General features: G+C 39.1%; 1 protein-coding gene across 5 annotated transcripts; it reads left to right on the forward strand.

The window, feature by feature from the left end:
• Nucleotides 1-210: 210 nt before the first annotated feature.
• SEC61A2 (SEC61 translocon subunit alpha 2) lies at nt 211-17612 on the forward strand. 5 transcript variants are annotated; one of them, XM_074869769.1, is made up of 14 exons: nt 581-948; nt 1743-1810; nt 2687-2754; nt 4691-4833; nt 5729-5794; nt 7619-7697; nt 11723-11854; nt 11999-12108; nt 12716-12869; nt 13806-13966; nt 15005-15202; nt 15424-15615; nt 15760-15836; nt 16510-17612. In XM_074869769.1, the coding sequence occupies exons 4-14, from the start codon at nt 4810-4812 to the stop codon at nt 16694-16696; spliced, it is 1380 nt and encodes a 459-aa protein (XP_074725870.1). In that variant the 5' UTR covers nt 581-948; nt 1743-1810; nt 2687-2754; nt 4691-4809; the 3' UTR covers nt 16697-17612. The 5 variants fall into 5 exon arrangements, with proteins under 5 accessions (XP_074725869.1, XP_074725868.1, XP_074725870.1 ...); XM_074869770.1 differs by having other exon boundaries at nt 583-948; nt 4691-4885; XM_074869768.1 differs by lacking the exons at nt 581-948; nt 2687-2754; nt 4691-4833 and adding an exon at nt 211-559.
• Nucleotides 17613-18661: the final 1049 nt, after the last annotated feature.

Here is an 18661-nt window from a genome sequence, read left to right on the forward strand (position 1 = left end):
AGAAGATACGAACAAGGCTGCGATTCAGAGTGAGGAGATAGTTTTCTCCTTCAACGCAAGCCAAAACAAACTCTAAAGCGGGAGCTGTGGCCGTGTGAGGGGCAGGCGGTTCCCGCCCAGGGGCAGGCTCAGCGGCCGCGGGGGGCGGGCGGAGGCGGGGCTCTGCCGGCTCCTGGGCGGGAACGGCCGCGCCCCCTCGCGGCGCGCAGAGCATTGTGGGAGCGCGGCCCGCGGGTCCTTCGCCGTCGTGGCTGTCCGCTGACAGCCTGATCCGGCCCGTAGCGGCTGTTACTCCCCCTCCGCCACCGATCCCGTTCCCCTCGCCCCGGGGGAAGGGGCGAGGCGGCTCTCAGCCGTTAGCGGCGGCGGTATCGCTTTTCCCCGCCGTGTCGGTAAGCGCCAGTCGCCTCAGGGCAGGGATAGTCGTCCGGAGCGATGCCTGACGCAAGGAGGGGAGGGCCCTGCGGCCGGCGTCACGTGACAGCACCGGCCGGCGGCGGAGGGGAGCGGCAGTGACAGCGGCTGAGGCAGGCGGCCGGCCCCGCCGCCGCCATGGGCAGTGAGTACCGGCGGGGCGGGGGGGCCGGCCCGGGGAGCCGGCCTGGGCCAAGGAGCAGCGGCCCCGGGCAGCGGGGTCGCTGCCTGTGTGAGGGCACGACGTGGCCGGTCGCCGGCCCGGCGGGCTGAGGTGGCGGCGTGCATGAGGTACCGGCCCCAGGCAGGCCGGAGAGGCGGCGGCAGCAGGGCACCCTCCTCCCGAGCAGGTTTCCCTGCAGCCGGGCAGAGGGGGAGACGAGTCACCGCTTGGTGCCGGGGTTTTTTTGTTGTTTTTTTCCGTGGCCGTAGTATTTTAACATGGGAGCTGTGCCGCCTTCTGTGGAACGAAATGCAGGTTCTGGTGAGCTGAGAGGTTGGAATAAACAAAGGAGAAATATGTCACAGCAAAATGTAAAAGTAAACATGATATTTCGATCAAAATGTTACTTAACTTGGCTTGCAGTGTACTAAATGCATTTATTTTGAAGAAGTACTGATGATCGTTTTCTATGGCTCTCTGAATGTGTTGGGGCTGGGAATAATGTACAAGTTTTGGAGGACAAATTGCCCACTTTGATTTTTTTTTTTTAATTTATTCATTTTTCCATGAAAGGAAACCAAACTGTTGAGCTTTTCTCTGTTTTAAAGGAAAAACTGTGGAGAGAGATGCATCAAAAATTAAAATCCCCAAAGTTCTGATCAGAATAAGTGTTGCAGTGATTTAAGATTTTAAAACATATTTTAGAGATTGAATTATTTTTCTCAGTTAAATACTTCTGTAAAACACAAGATGTTCATCTCTATGTGGATGCTTTTTGATGTCAGTATGCTTTGCTTCTGTGTTTAACTAGCACAGGCTGATACTAGGTCATTTATTTTTAGATGAAATGCAATTTAGTTCACTTCTGGTCATATATACAGTGCTGTTTCTCATCTGAAATGATTCCAGCTGTTGAAAAAAGAATGGGCCAAATCTGATTAGAGCAAGAATTCTCTTTAACATCTTCGCCCTGTTTTCAGCTATTTTAAGAAGAGGTCATTAGTTTCCAGACATAGAATTAAAATGTGTGTTGATGAAATTTCACTTATAAATTTATTTCCTCTGTAGAAGTTAAATAAAGTTGTATGAAGTTTTATAAATTCATAAAGCTTTGTTAATATTTTTTTTCTCTTTTTTTTTGTGTGTGTTTGTTTTTCTGGAACAGTAAAATTTTTAGAAGTTATTAAGCCGTTCTGTGCAGTGTTACCTGAAATCCAGAAACCGGAAAGAAAAGTGAGTGTCACATTATGTTCTTAGTTTTATTGACTCAAAGATAAGAGAATATTGTGATGTTCAAATCTATGCTCCCATATAAATACAGACAGTGGGCCCTAAAGTAGGAAGTATTCTTTGGAGGAGGGGGAATCCGTGTTAAGGTAAAAGATTACCATGATGATGAATTCATAACAGCCTTCTGATAAGATGTTCCACTTTGTAATTATGCGAACTAATTTTTTTTAAAAAAGTCTCATCTCTAGACTAAGTTTATTTAGTTTCAGGTCCATATGATTTGGTCTATTTTTAAATACTAGAACAGAGTCTTCAAGCTTTTTTCCCCTGTGGATACCACTGTTGTCTTTGTGGATACCAGTGTTGGCTTGGAGTACTGGTCACAACTCTGGGCTTTGAGCTGGCTTATATGTTACTTTGGAAAGGCTTGTGCTGTAATTCAGGAACCACAAATTCAGTTCTCCCTTTCCCACAAAATATTTTTCACTCCCATAGCTGTGATTCACCTTGATGAAGTGGGAAAGTGATCTGTGATATAGTTCAGGTAAATGCTCCCTGTTCACACACTTTCCTTTGTTCTGAAATCAGTGAACTGAGTTCATTTACAGCTGATCTCTCTATTCCTCTATCCCTGGAAGGTCTTCCCATTTCTCAGCACATTTTCTAGATTAAAATTAGTTAATTTCTGGAGATCAGAAAGAGACCTGCCTTGTCAAAAAAAAAAAGCCCCACCATTCTTTACTTCCAAAACTCAAGCGAGCATGTATCACCTAGATGACAAAGGTTCTAATTAGAGTAATAAATTTACCTAATATTCATTGTCATGACTGGCATGAAAATTCCTTAAGAGCTAAATATTGGTTTTTATATTCTTAAAAGGAAATGCATAGCTGGGAACATGACACCATCCAAGAGAATCCTCTTTTGTTGATGAGAGATTCCTGAAGGTTAGGACTGAATGCAGAGATGTTTGTGCCAGTAACCGTAGCTGAGCCTGCTGGATTGAATGGAGAAGATACAGTAAAAACTGCTGATTATTCCCCTCTGGAATTGATTTTTTAAAAGATTTATCCCCTGGCTCTTTGCTCCATCTGTCTCTCCTTGTTGCTTTCCTGCATCTTTGCCTCTCGGGACAGGTTTCCAAACAAATTATTTAGGTCAGAAAAATGCATCATCAGAGCAGGAATCTCCAGAGCCAGACAGTGCCAAGAGTTGAATGCACCAGGTGTGGGTGGAAGGTAGCAGTCTTTGTTTCTGGAGTGGTGAACCTTAGTGTATTCTTCTGGTGCTGATTTATCACATATCTGTGATTAGTCGGTTACATCCATCCCATTTTTGTCTAGTGAAGTGGAAGAGGAAGCTAAGACGAATCTACAGATACTGATGTTTCTGTAAAGCTCATTGACAGTTGTGATTTTTCTCTTGGTTTTGTTTGTTTTGTTTTTTTTTTTTTCTTTTTCCTCCTCTCTTTCTGTTTGCCAGAGAGGAAGAGGGGCTTGATCTGTCCATGTCCTCCATCAGCAGATGAAGGATGCCCAGAGAGGTGCCGAGATTCCTCTCCTCTCTATTTGGGTCACTTTGTCTTTATTACTATCTAGGTCGCTGTCTAGGCAATGACTGCCAGTTGCCAGCTTTGTACAAATTTGAAGGGAACATATAATTGGGAACATCTTTCCTAGACTGAAGAGCTCTTTGACCATTTTAAGCAATGTTCCCTGCTTGTGAGGTGTATCGGGTGACCTAGGTCATTCTATATAACTGTAATTTTTTGTTATTTACTGCTTTCTTGCAAGCTGTCACTGGCAGACATCATTAGTAATGGTTTTAGTGGATTGATTAAGCCTGGGACAAGAAATGAAAATAACAAAATAAAAAGAAGCTGTTTTCTCTGAACTTGATTGTTAAGTGAAGATGAAGTTTTGATTCAGTTGGGCTCTCATTGAATCATGTTGCCATTACTGTTGATGAGGGAAGTGGGCTTTTTCTGTCACTAGGGAGTAGTGTTTTTGTGTTTTGGCCAACTTGATCAACGGAAGCAACAGCTACTTTTGTAGTTAGTAGTATTGGTTTGTATTTCCCTCATATGCACAGATTTTCTTAAGTAGAACACACTGTTCAGAACACCAAGATGATGCTTAAGTCCCTTCATTTTCACAAGTTTTAGGCAAAATGTCAAAGGAATAAAAATGTCCAATTGAATCTGATCAGATGATGAAATGTACTGTCCCTGTGCTTGTTATCATTTGTGGCTGGAAAATTTTGGTAGCAGTCTGTATTTTGCTGTTCCTGACATATGGATTTGGATGCCTTCTTTTTTTTTGTCTTTTTGAATCACAGAGACTGTTTTCCTTGTGAGTAACTATGATTTGGGTGATGTAGAATTTCTCTAACGTTCATATTCACCGCAGCTACAGAGAGAGCCAGAGCAGTTGTAGAGCTTGGTTGATGCCTCAGAAACTAGGTTTAACTGTCGGGCTGCAGAGATAATTTGGTTAAGCATTTTTCTTTCTAAATGTCTATACTTAAAATCTGAATTACAGAATTCAAACAGCACTTGGTAAAGTGGGTCAGCACTACATAAAGTCTAACACAAGATACTGCTTGGGTTTTTCTGTCACTATTTTTCTTTTTTTATCTTTGTACTGTAAGTATTTTTAGCATCTGTCCTCTTAAAAGAGTGAGGTGTGGTATCAGTAAATAAATTAAATGCTGGGATTATTTTGCTTCTAAGTAAGTGCATGCTTTCACTTATAAAGATACAGATACTGGGTTTTCTTTTGCTTGAGAAGTTGGGCTGCTGCATCGGTTTGTAGTTTCTCATTTGTGGGTACTCAGTACCTATAAAATCAGGCACTAATCCTTTTTCTTGTTACCTCTTTACAGGCAGATTCAGTGATTGGAGGCAGAAAGCTAGTATTTCTGCTGTATCTATCTTACATGTTAGTTCATGGCATGTTTTAGTAGCCGCTGTACTTTTGCCAACAGTGAACACACTTACCCTAATGTTTACAGTCCATGGAGGAGAGGTGGGAACTTGAACACAGTGCTGCATCTTAGCTCGCTCTGGTCTCTTCAGGTGTATTTCTTTGTCTCATGCTTTACTTATGATTTGAGTAATCATCTGGTTCAAACTTCAGTCTTGTGATTCCTCTCTTCTTGCATCTTGCACTAGTTACAGTTGCCTCAGATGCTGTAATCCTGAGATTCTCTTCAATGTATTAGTGACTAATGATCATTGATCTGACATCTTTTTAAAGTAATATATAATCTACATCGATAGAAATATTTTGGAGGGAAAAAAAGAATCTTTAAAAATTATTTTGTGGTCTGTCTCCATGATCATAATAGTGAATTTAAGCTTCCACTAACACCCTTTGAAGAACTTATTTTTAAATATTTTGAATTGCTATCCAGAACTCATGGTTCTGGTTTTTATCACTCATATTCACAGCAGTTTAACCTCTTTAAAAACTTTACAGTGCTTTTGTTTAATAACTTCCAGCTTGACAAAACAGTGCCTCCAATCTGTTGAAGCCTAGAGCACTAATCACTGAATGTAAGGGTTTTTTGCATTAATCTTTCACATTTGTTCTGGTATGTCCATGTTTTTAGCCATGCTGTTGCTCTTCTGTAAATACCCACTGTATTAGAATACTATATATAAAATATATTCTGACTGAATGTCAGCTATGCTGTCTGCCAGATCCCATATAAGTTTTCTTTGACTACATAGAAGGCCATGACAATCTCTTTCTAAAAATCTGAAATCATATTAAAAATAAATTCTAATGAGAGATGATGCCTTCTGGTTCAGTATTTTTGCATCTAATTCTGAATGATACAGCATTTAGTACGAATGTGAGAGTACAGTCAAAATTCTACATACAATGAACACATTAATCTCTACAATCTGTTCTGTAGATCCAGTTCAGAGAGAAGGTACTATGGACAGCTATCACGCTCTTCATTTTCTTAGTATGCTGCCAGGTAGGTATTGATGTTTTCTGTGTTCAGAAAATGTGTGTTCTGTACGTATAAAATAAAATGCTAGAAGCACGAGCAGTTCTTGTTTCATGTTGACCTACCAGTTTGAGTTACGTATTTTTATGGTTAATTATTTAAAGTTCAGTTAAAGCAACCTGGTTATCTGAAACAGTCTTTATTATGGTATATGTTTTCAGAAGCTAATGCTTTCTACTTAGTCTAAAATAAATAATGTTGGTTTTTGTTAGATGAAGGGTCCTGTCAAATGATGGTACTGGCTACAGGGTAAACAGCCGAGCAAATTATTCATTGAGTAATTCACTGAGCAAATTTATGCATTCTTTACCCTCTGTTCATATAGCTAAATTTAAATTTTAGCATTGACAAGTTTGAAAGTGAAATGGAAATGACTGTTTTTACCTGATTCCTCTCGAACAAGCTGATGGATTGTAAGATTGCAGGAATATGTTTTTCTGAGGTGTTTAAGTTGACATTTAGAATTTGTTTTTTGTGAATATATTGGCAAAGATGTTAGCTAAAACCCCTCAAAAATACAGGTCTTTGTAAACAGTTACGTGATCTTTATTACTCACTGTTGCAGGAGTTCTTAGAACCTGTATTTGGATTGTAAACAGAGAGTGCTTTTTTTTTTTTTTTTTAAAGAATACTTAGATACTGCAGAAAATGAGAATCCATGTGTTACTTGATATTTTTTTAGAACTTGTAGATCTTTTAAAAGATTTAAAATGAACCATACATATTCAGAATCAGGCTCTTTAGGTTATGTTTATTAACTTGCCCATTCCAGACTCTGGAGCATAGTTTAATAATTTTTGTTTACAACTCTGAAGGACTGCTGAAAGGCTTAAACCCAGCTCTTGTACGTACCTGATTTTTTGGAAGGAGGAGGTGGCAATGGTACTAGAGATTGAAGAACACGTAGTTCATCTGTGTTTCCTAGCTGCTGGATGTAGGCATAATACAAAAGATTATAGTAGTTGAAAAGGAAATCAGATGGTGCAGACTGTAGTTTTCAGGAATTAATCCATAAGATGGCTTGGATTCCTAGTCTACTGTTTTTGTGATTAAGAAGAGTTTTAAAAGAGCTCAAAATCCCTCGGTATTGACATATAGAATATTGGAGGTGTTGTATAAACTTGGCTGACTTTGACAGTTCCATATGGAATATTTTAAAATATATTCCCAGCTGTAGAATTTGAATATTTAAACTTGCTGAAGGAAGGTATTTACATTGTAGTTTATGCCATACCTTTAATTTGTACTGAAAAGAAGTTCAGTTTAGGACTGTTTAAAAAAAAATAGAAACCTGCTTTCTTCTGTCAAAGACATTTTGCTACAGTTTTTTTTTTTTTTACTCAGAATTGCTGCAAAAATTTTGTTGAAATAAGTAACGGAATATCATCTAATATTTTTCCCTGTTCTGTTACTGGTTTGTGGTGGCTAACCTACTTATTTTATGCTTTTTCTTTGTAAGTACTCCAGAACTGCCTATGTCAGGCATTTACATCTTCAACTTCAGTAGTCTGGCTTATGTGCACTGACTCTTCTCTCCAGGGGTTTCTGCTTTTTTCTGTAGAAGGGTCTTAGTTTACATAGTTTAGTCCTCTGAGTCATGCCACAGTTGGAGGATTAAAATAGATGGTGTCAGTGTCTCTGTTATTATATGCTCTGGTTTAATTTAAAAAAAAAGAAGTTGGAATAAATTCTGTTAAACAGTTTAACAGTTGAATCGTTACATGTGAAGATTTTTGGTTTAATGTAAGCTTCCTTTGTCTATCTGCTTAATACCGCTGTGCACTTTGACAGATACCTTTGTTTGGCATCATGTCATCAGATTCTGCAGATCCGTTCTATTGGATGCGAGTCATCCTTGCGTCAAACAGAGGTTAGTAGATTGTTTCCTTTCTCTCTGTTTTGTAGTGGTATAAACAGACCAGGAGAGAAACAGCTGGCTGTTAAATTTCATACAACTCAAATGTCATGTTGAAACACTTTGTAAAGTTCTTAACACAGATGTAATTAAAACTGACTAATACTTGAGGTTTACTTCGTTTTAGGAATGGGGTTTCCTTTGACATGCAGATGAGATTAATCTTGATTCTCAAGTTTGGGGATGATTTCTGTTTCAAATTGTAGAGCAGTCTCTGATTAATAAATGTGACTGGTGATCTGCTCTGCCACTTATGAACAGCACTGATCTGCACTATGAGAGTGCTGACTAGAAAATACCTTTTGTGCAGATCAGTTACGCCTCATAACAGTTTGGCAACACTATGGGTGAGTAATTTTACAGGTGGGAAAGCTAAGGGCAGAGATGATTAGGCTTATAGTTTAGCAAAGTCAAACTAACTTAGAATAGACAAGTGGATCCCAACCAAATGTATAAGAAGACTTTAATGCTAGAAGTCTAAAACTTAAGATGAGTGACCTGGCATGCATGACTAAGTGAGGACACTGACCTCATCTGTATCTTGGAAAATTGGTTGGAAGTAAGAAAATCATTTGAACCCCCTAATGTGAAGGTACAGATTATTTTGGAATGGCAAATTTTGTTACACCAGTGAAGATAATAAAATAAGGTAAACAAGTTATCTGTTCCAAACACTACTGCAGAATTCCCATCCACAATTCTGTGTCTCACTAGCAGCTTATGACACTAAATACGCTCTCCACTGCTGTCATGGTTTAAACCTGGCTGGCAGCCAGATGCCACGCAGCCGCTCGCTCACCCTTCCCCTGCCCCGGGGTATGGGGGAGGGAATTGGAGGGGTAAAGATAAGGAGACTCGTAGGTAAAGATAAAAACAGTTTAATAATTGAAATGAAATAAAATAATAGTGGTACTACTAATAGTAATAATAGAATATACAAATGGGTGATGCACGATGCGATTGCTTACCACCCACCAACCAGTTCCCAGCCTGTTCCCAGCTAGAGAACCCAGAGGAGGGAAAATCCTGAAACTGCAATCCCGGAAGAGAGAGAGAAGCCAGCTTCCTGGCCAGCCCTCACCTATATACTGAGCATGATGTTATATGATATGGAATATTCCATTGGCCAATTTGGGTCCGTTGCTCTGGCTGTGCTCCCCCCAGCTTCTTGTGCACCTGCGCACTAGCAGGACATGGGAAGTTGAAGTCCTTCATTTCTTAGCAACAACTATAAACGTCAGTGTATTATCAACATTTTTCTCATACCAAATCCCATATTGAATCCAAAACACAGCACTATTCTAGCTACTAAGAAGGAAAATGAGCTGTGTGTCAGCCGAAACCAGGACAGCTACCCAGACAGAATGGTAACAGAGGCCAAGAAAATACTAGAGAGACTGTCAAGGCAATAAAAAGCAGAAGTGGGAAAGTGAATTTTCACCTAAGTCAACTGACTAGATGTCATTGGAGGATGTGAGGTAAAGGCTAAAGTTTTTGACATCCTAATTTTCTTGCTGTTGGAGAAGTAATTTGCATGAGAGAGGACATAATATTTAACATGGTACTGAACAGTGTGTAGACTCTAGGATGCAAGTATGAAAGAACCACATTATAATAATGACTTTAATGCTTTCACACTTTACGTTCTGGTAGCAGGAAAAACACTTAAAAAAAGTATGAAAAAATGCCTAAAACTATTAAAAATTAGAACTGAAACAAGGACCGTGGCAGTTAGGCAGAACTGAAAAGAAGATTCCAGACAGTAGGGGAGGTGCTCAAAAACCCTTTGTTAAATTGAGATTACTTATTAAAGGCTCTTCAGGAAATTAAGCTATTGTGGGATAAAAGGGAAGACCTAATGGCTTAAGAACTGGTTGAAAAGATCAGAAGAAATGTCTGTACAAATCTGTAAGTGGCTACGAATTGAATATTGCATGCAATTCTAATCTACCATGCCACGAAGGATATAGTGGAACTAAAAAAACACTCAGGAAAAGGCACCAGAGAGAATCTAAGGTAGATATTAATCTATAGGAAAAGATCCTAAAAAAATAAGGATTCTTTGCCGTGAAATGTGCATGTCCTGAATGTCTTCTATATCTTCATCTCTGGAAAAAATGTGGATAGGGAATGGATAGTCACTCTTACTGTAAGAGGGAAGGGGCAGCCAATGGCATTATTAAGCAGCACATGTAACTCAAAGTTTCTGAATAAATCACTGGCAGAAGTTGCCAGAAGCAGTTTCTAAATAAATGACTGATATATGGGAAAAAGGAAATAAAGAAAGGGGCCCCTTTCAGAGATGAGCTTTGAGGATAGTTTAGCTTCTAGGCTGATCAGCTATGGATACAGTGTTTGTACTTCTTTTCATCTTCCATATGACTTTACAGACCCTGCTTCCCCTGTCACTGGTTCTTGTTGAGACTTTACCAATCTGCAGTGACTAAATAGCTTTTTATTAAGAATTTTATTGGTAATTTTGTGATGGAACACCACTGTGCTACACGTGAGAGCAGAGTTCCACTTAAATGTACAGAATTGAAAAGAATTGTAAGCTGATTCTCTTTTGAATCTCCCTGGTGGGTATTGTGACTTAACAGCAGAAAAAAATGTGCATTATTTATGTCCCTTGAGTGGCCATGTAAAAGATGGTGATGAAGTAATTTGATCTGGCTTAATTGAATATTAAACTTGTAAAATGTGTCCTTACCCAAACTTCTTTTCTTTAAGGTTCCAGCTTGGGAGATGTGAAAAAGTTTTATCACTTGGTAGTTCTAGTTTCTTAATTTTCATCCAAATTTTCAACATTTTTGTTTTTTAAGCTTTCAACATCTTCAGATAGGAGAAGATGTTCTGGTATTACCTGAAGGACAAATTAAATTTCAAAAAGTAATCTCTTTATAATGTCGTTGCTCCAAAAAGGTGATGTGGAAGAATGATTCTGTATTGAGATGGGAGAGTATATTGCACAGGCAAGAGGTGGGTTATTTTTCTGAGTTTAATTGCTTTGTGTACAGAATCACAGAATCATCTAGGTTGGAAAAGACTTTGAAGATCACCTAGTCCAACCATTAACCTAACACTGACAGTTCTCAATTACAGTACATTCAGTTCTGCTCCTGTACTGCATTATAATAGAACTCAAGCAGGTATCAGTACTCGAACAAGACCTTGCTGAGAATATTTCTAAGTTAAGAGTATTGGGTGGTAGTTTTGGTTTTGCAGGTGCATGTCTGAGGATTCAAGCCAAGTGAGTGATGCCCCAGTTATTAGACCAGATGAAGTGATTGGGAGGGAAAACCAGGCAGGTTTTCTGGGATATGCACCTGTGTGCTGCAGCAGTAGTGTTTTATGAAGTTAATATCACCCTGTCAAGAGTTGTATACAGTTGGAAGTTGATACTTCAGTGATGTTGTGCCAGTAGGTGAATTGGCAGAGTAGAGCATTTTAGTGATGTGTTTGTTAACAGCTGGTTTAATCCTAAACTTCTGTGGTCTTAACTAGAGTCAGTGATTCTGAGAGTGGCATTATCAGCTACTGTGGATCTGTGACATCTTTTTTGTGGTCTTCAAAATTAAATTTTTGGAAAATGTGATAGTTGAAGCACTGACAGAATAAACAAACAGGGACAAGAGACTTTCCAGTGAAAGGTTCCTTGATACGATATGCTGAAAAGCTGAGCTTCAGTGTGCATTGATTTTTAGTGTTAGCATGGTTTCACAAAAATGTTTGAAGTGAAAAGCTATATAGGTTTTTCATGCTGCCTTCAAGATTACAGATTTTAACACAGCAGCCTTCTTTTGGGAGGAGATAACAGTCTTTGTTTTGATCATACCTGTATGATTGAATATACATGTTTGAAGGGTTATGAAAAATGTTCCTTATAGGTCAGAAATCTTTGAACAGACCTAATATCCTCAGAGTATAATTCTTTAGGTGAGATGCTTGAATGGCAATTACTAATTTTTCTTCCTGTTTAGGTACTTTGATGGAATTAGGTATCTCACCCATTGTGACATCTGGTTTGATCATGCAGTTGCTAGCTGGAGCGAAGATCATTGAAGTCGGTGATACTCCAAAAGACAGAGCCTTGTTCAATGGAGCTCAGAAATGTAAGCACTGTTCCAATTAAAATTAATAAGCACATTTTTATTCTTGGGAAAGCAGCCTGTCTAAGTGATACTAGATGTGAGATTTCTTTGGTAGGTGATTTCAGCAGATTTTTTTTAAAGGATTTGCTTTCTCTCTTGTTTTAGTATTTGGGATGATTATTACCATTGGGCAAGCCATTGTGTATGTTATGACTGGAATGTATGGAGATCCTGCTGAAATGGGTGCTGGAATTTGTCTTCTTATTATAATTCAGGTTTGTAATGAGCTATTTTGTGTGTAACCGAGGCTGGTTAGATATGGTATAGCTGGAAGGAAAAATCTTTTTATGTCTGGTTGCCTTTTATTTATTTTTAATGCTATAAAGCATCATCCCTTGTCTGTCTATATATGAGAAATTCTAAATATTCCATACAGGAGGAGAAAGTTGGGATAGTTAATATCAAAAATGTTTCAGATAGGAGTGGCTGTTTGATTTGAAATACAGGAATTGGTAGACTTTGAAAGCAGAAGCTGCTGTTCAGTACCATGGAGGACATCTCACTAAAAGGCACAGGTGCAGCTTTGAGACACGATCCTGTAGAGCAAAGCAGTAAATGCACAAACTTAAACACTTTTTTGAAAAACGCGCTTAGAGAGTAATCTGTTTGCTAGCATCAGTGTGGAAAAGTCAGAGATCATTGCCAGGTGAGAAGCGCAGGTGTACGTGAGAGGGCAGAAACACAGCATGAATGTTATTTAGATGACAAACTTAATGATCACTCTCGAACGTGATGAAAATACTGAAGCAGGGAATTAATGCGTAATTCTTGACTTGATTTATTCTTGTTTCTGCTCAATTTTGTTTTTTTTTTTTCCCACAGCTCTTTGTTGCTGGCTTGATTGTACTGCTGTTAGATGAGTTGCTACAGAAAGGTTATGGCTTGGGGTCTGGTATTTCCCTGTTTATTGCTACCAATATCTGTGAAACTATTGTCTGGAAGGCTTTTAGTCCCACTACCATCAACACTGGCAGAGGTACGTGTGCGATTACAATTAGTTATAACATGTTTCAGTGAATGTATACTATACATGAACTATCAGGTGTTTATCAGATGGATATTAAAAAAAAATGTTTTCATGTGTGATGATTAACTTGTAAAGTCAATTAGTCTAACACTGAAGATAAAAATGTTGTCTGACTTACATGAAGATTAATAACCTACAAGTTTGCCTTTGCTGATTTGAATTGCAGTAGTTAAACTGGGACTTGAAACCAGTCTGAACTTGAAGCCGGACTGAAATAGTCTTGTTTTACTATCATTTAGTTGATAGAGAAGATCAGAAATTCTGTATGTTCACAGGAGTTGTTTATGATCCAACTGTTGTTGGTGGCTATAGGATACTTTTAGAGTTGGTGCCTCCAAATTGCTTTAAGCTAGTTTGATTCTTCAGAGACTACCATCTCTTCATTCCTCAGACAGTCTTTGGCATCTGGTTGTCCTGAGACCCTAGAAATACCAAGTTCAGATACAGGTGTTTGCATCAAGAAGTTAACTAGTTTAATACATACATTTGAAATTCTGAGACAAGTTTTTAGTGTGCTTTCGTTTTCACCTGATTTTTAATAGTTCTGTATATTACATTTTATTACTGCTTTTCTAAAGCTGTTTTTCTCCTCGTTTATTATTTCTTCCTTCCAGTCATCCCTCTGCCCCCAGAAAAGAAAGAAAAAGTATTCTTTTGTGTGTGCGCGTTGTTTTTTGAGGGTTTTTTGTTTTTTTAAACCAGTAATAATGCTTGGGTAGATTATTTTACATTCTGTAAGCTAAATCAGAATCCTGTACTGTGATGTATTTGTTGTAACAAGATTTATCTCCTATTGTATCTGACTTTATATGTGTCATTCTTAAAATTTCCAGAAGAAAGATACTAATTTTTTTAAAATTTATTTTACTGTTTTGCTTCGTGCAGGAACAGAGTTTGAGGGTGCTGTGATTGCATTATTTCATCTTCTGGCTACACGAACCGACAAAGTCCGGGCTTTGCGGGAGGCTTTTTACCGACAGAATTTGCCCAATCTCATGAATCTGATTGCAACAGTATTTGTATTTGCTGTAGTCATATATTTTCAGGTAAAACAAGAAATTCCTCTTAGTAGTTCTGCAACTGCATAGTGCATGGACCTTAGACACTGCAGTCACTGGGAAAAAATGCAAAAGTTAAACTAGAGTAACTGAAGTATCTTAGCTTTGAGTAAGAAACTTTTAATTTCAAACTTGTTATTTCAGTAACATACCTCTGTGACAGTACAGCTGTTAAATTTTATAGCCAGATGTACTTGTGTGCAGACGGTGATGTAATCTCACATTCCATTAAATGCCATACACACTGTGGGAGTATTTTTACTAAAAATGGATTCTGGAACTGCAGTGGTTATATTGCACAAATAAAATACTTCATAGTTATCTTAAAAGAATACCTTTGGACAGAGGTAAAGAGCCTGGCTTCTTTGGGGTGTGCGTGATACAGATTTGTTCTAGAAAACAGCTGTGTAATTAATGCATAGCTTACTGTTTTTTCCCTAATTTTTTTGAAATACTTGGCTGGTGTTTCTTTTTAAAGCTAAGTATTTACTAAAATGGACACTAAAGGAGATCCATATGGTGATTTTTGGTGGGGTTTTTTTTTTGTTGTGTGTGTGTGGCTGAACATTTGTTATTGTTGGTTTTTTAAGCTGTTGAGTCAGAGTGCTGGCAAAAAAATGAATTCACTGTTTTTCAAATCCATGTGGGTTTTCTTGGGTCTCCTCAGATAGGAGCCTGCCCCACAAAACAGAAGGCTGGGCTTACTACATAGAAGTCTGCTGTTAACTGGCTAGTTGTTAAAAGCCATTAAAGGCTTTTATCAAACCCTAAAGTCCATTTTAGAGGAATATCATTTAACAGATGAGAGGTAATGTTTATGTAAAAAGAACGTAATACAACTGAGCAGGAACACTTATAAATCCTTAAAATTTGTAATCCAGACTGTAGCAGAAAGCCTTTGGGTTTGACTGTCTCAGGCCTTGCACGCCTTGTTTATCTAGCAAGAACTCTATGGTCAGGAATAGCTTTTAGGAGTCCTAGGAATACCTTCTATCTTGGAAATAAACTTGGTGTTCTTTCCTGTAGGGATTTCGTGTCGATTTACCTATCAAGTCTGCACGATACCGTGGACAGTACAGTAGCTATCCTATCAAGCTCTTCTATACCTCCAACATTCCCATCATTCTGCAGTCTGCCTTAGTTTCGAACCTCTATGTTATTTCCCAGATGTTGTCTGTTCGTTTTAGCGGCAACTTCTTGGTGAACTTATTAGGACAGTGGGCAGTAAGTATTTTACCACCCTCTTAACAGTGTAAAATTATTTGTATGTATTACTTCATTGTGAAACTTTGGTATTTAACCAGCTGAAAATTGGAATGCTTACTTTTTAACATTTGTGTATAAAAGCTGCTTTAAACATTGCAGAGGAATTCCTCTGTAAGTACGGGATAGAAATACGGGAGATCTGAGAAATAACTAGTTGCCTCTTTCTTCCCCTCTCACAGGATGTCAGTGGAGGTGGCCCTGCTCGCTCTTATCCTGTTGGTGGCCTGTGCTACTACTTGTCCCCTCCAGAATCCATGGGTGCAATATTTGAGGATCCTGTCCATGTAATAGTTTATATAATATTTATGTTGGGATCCTGTGCGTTCTTCTCGAAGACTTGGATTGAGGTGTCTGGCTCATCAGCGAAAGATGTAGGTGTTCTGATAGACGTGCCTAAATATTTTCAAACGCCACCTCTAATTTAGAACTGACTAGCTACTAGCTGATCAGTTATTACTCTGACTAAATATCAGGTGACTATGAAACACCAAACCATAAAATTATGGTTTTTGCAGGTTGCCAAGCAACTCAAAGAACAGCAAATGGTGATGAGAGGCCACAGGGATACTTCAATGGTTCACGAGCTTAACAGGTAAGGAAACGCTGACTTCCAGCTGGAGGGTTGAGTGCTGGGGAGGTGTCAGCTAGAGCAGATATTCTTGGAACAATTTGAGACCTTTTTCTACTGCAAATGTCAACATTCTTCCCGTTCAGCTGTTGCCTTTCCTAGTAATGCACAAGATGTTTATAGCAGTAGGTAAGAGATTAACCTGTAGTGTCCCTTGTTTAAGCGGCATAATGAGGGAATTTGGATTGAAGCTCTTCTATGTTTGTAAAAGGAAGACCTCTTGATTTTTACAGTTGTTACTGAACTAAGATGACACTACAAAGCAGTATTTTATGCAGTATGCAAAGCCTGCAGATCTATGCTGAAAGGTAGATTCATCCCTACATATTTAAGCTGAAGCAGTTATTCTTGGTCCTGTGGAGGTTACGTAGCACGCATGTACCTAGAACCGTTATACTTTTAATTGAAAAGCTTTGCCAGTGTTCAATTATTCACACAGCTTTCCTATCAGTGAATATTTATTTTAGTTTCTATTTTGTGCAAATATGGAGGATAGCAAGAGCTACTGGCAGAGGTGCGTTTGCAACGCGACATTCGTTGCTCAGTATTCTAGTTGGTGGTTTTAGTAGTCGATGTATTGTTAGAATCCTTGAATGAAAATTGATGATCATGAATACCTTTTTTTTCGTTGGTACAGGTATATCCCTACAGCAGCTGCATTTGGTGGTCTGTGCATTGGTGCCCTTTCAGTATTGGCCGACTTTCTAGGAGCCATTGGGTCCGGCACTGGCATTCTGCTTGCAGTCACTATTATTTATCAGTATTTTGAAATATTTGTAAAAGAACAGGCTGAAGTTGGAGGAGTGGGTGCATTATTTTTCTAGATGTCCAAATATTTCATGGTTTGTGTGAAAGGGAAAGTATTTTGACAACATGCGTCATTTAGTCCAATAATGCTATTTTCTTTTTACTTGTTTTAAAGTGCTACGTGTCCCATTACTGTAATGGGCATTGAGCAATGCCTGTGTGCAGCATTAGTACCAGCTGCCTTAAGAATAAAGTTTACATTATCTTGTTTAAGTATTATCTAGTGTTGCCTGTAATGCTGGAAACCAATTCATCTACCTTGCTGTTCAAACACTACAGTGAGATGGTAAAATGTATCAGTTTGATATCGGTAAACATTTTTGCAGACAGCATTAAACTGTTCAATTTATTTCCCAGTCCTTAATAGGAAAAAAATAAAATCTGAGTTCAGATTGCCACGTGCCAGTATTCTTGACAAAATTTATTTGTAGCCTGTATTTTGCATTAATTTTTTATACTTTTTTAACTTGCATTTCCCCATCATTGAACTCAGCACTCCTTATTCCGTTGTGGTGTCTCCACCCAGGCACCTTTCTCTGAGCTGTAAGGGTGGACTAACAAACATTTTACCGGAGACTGATACTCATCTCACCTGTGAACTGGTTCTGTGGTGGATTCGCTGCATCGCAGGGCCTGGGGCGTTGCGGTTTCTTGCCCGGGGCCTCCTGGGAGACAGCATGGTAGCTGCTGTCATGCTAGCAAGTCAGCCCCGTAGTTTTGTTTAAACATGTACTTGTGAAAACTGTGCCACTGAAACTTCATGTCCACTTTGCTTTTGTGAGTCTAAACGACGAGGCCTGGTTCCTAAAGCAGTGTTCATAGAAGGGAAAGGGGGGGAACGAGGAGTTTCTGCTGAAAATTTATTTATGTTGTCGCACTTTACAGCGGCAATGTAACAACTGTAAACGTTAGACAATAAACTTATTTAATTAAGCTCTCTCCTGTGTCTTCCCTGTGCAAGATGTAATCCGTATGCAGTTTTTGATCATTTCTAACAGGCTTTGTTAGTGAGGTAGGACTGGAAGGCTCTCTTTTTTTCTCTTTATCCTTTATCTTTCTACAGTATAATTTTGATCAGGTTTTAGCAGCCTTAATTAAAAAACAAAACACAAATCTCAAGATTCCTCCCCTTAAAATCATTGAGCTTTTCTGCTTGGCTGTAATCAATGACTTTTCCCTTTGATTTCACACTTTGATCTCTTCTGTCTTCTCTCATGCTTCACTTGAAAGTAACTTTGTGTTGTTTGTGAAGGTAAGAAAAGCTTAAGTTTTCTGCTTCATTTCTAAGCTAGGAGTGTCCTCCTAATTATGTTTGTCTTCCAAATTCATTTCAGAGTCAAGACTTTGATGTTAGCATATGTTTATGGCAGCTCTTGGATCCTAACCTTTAAGCAGTGGTGGTGGTGGCTGACATAATTAGCAGCAGTCGACTGGGCACAGATACACTGAAGGTTGGTTTGGCAAAAGATTTACCTAGAAGTGATGAGGCTGAACAAAGGTGCAGCCCAGGGACGGGGATGGGTCCTAGGGAGAGGGCAACCTGCAAGGCATTGCCATCTCGGGGCATGTAAGCAAGCTCATACCTTAAACAGAATCCCCTGGTTTGTTCTGGTTTGCACCAGTGGCTGTTTTGTTGTTATTGTCATCATCGCTGTCAGAGTCTGTATTTTCTTAGATCAAACCAACCGATTTTTCTCTTTCGAGATAGGTTTGTTAGGGCTGGGAGAAGGAGGCAAAATCTCCATCATAGAAGGGAATTCCTGAAACTGCCGTTTCAAACACTGCAGCCAGAGCATGCATGCTGTATCCTGGTGCTGCTGTTGCTGCTCCTGTTGCAGAGAATCACCTGTAGTTGTTGAAATGATGCTGTTTGTGCCTGGAGATGAGAGAAGCGCGCTTGTCCTGCGGTCTTCCTCCTTTTGGACAGGTGGTGTTAGAACACCAACTACAGTTACTTAAGCATCTTCCTTATACTGAAACCT

The sequence above is a fragment of the Strix uralensis genome, chromosome 5 (genome assembly GCF_047716275.1).
Source record: "Strix uralensis isolate ZFMK-TIS-50842 chromosome 5, bStrUra1, whole genome shotgun sequence".
Taxonomy (NCBI): Eukaryota; Metazoa; Chordata; class Aves; order Strigiformes; family Strigidae; genus Strix; species Strix uralensis.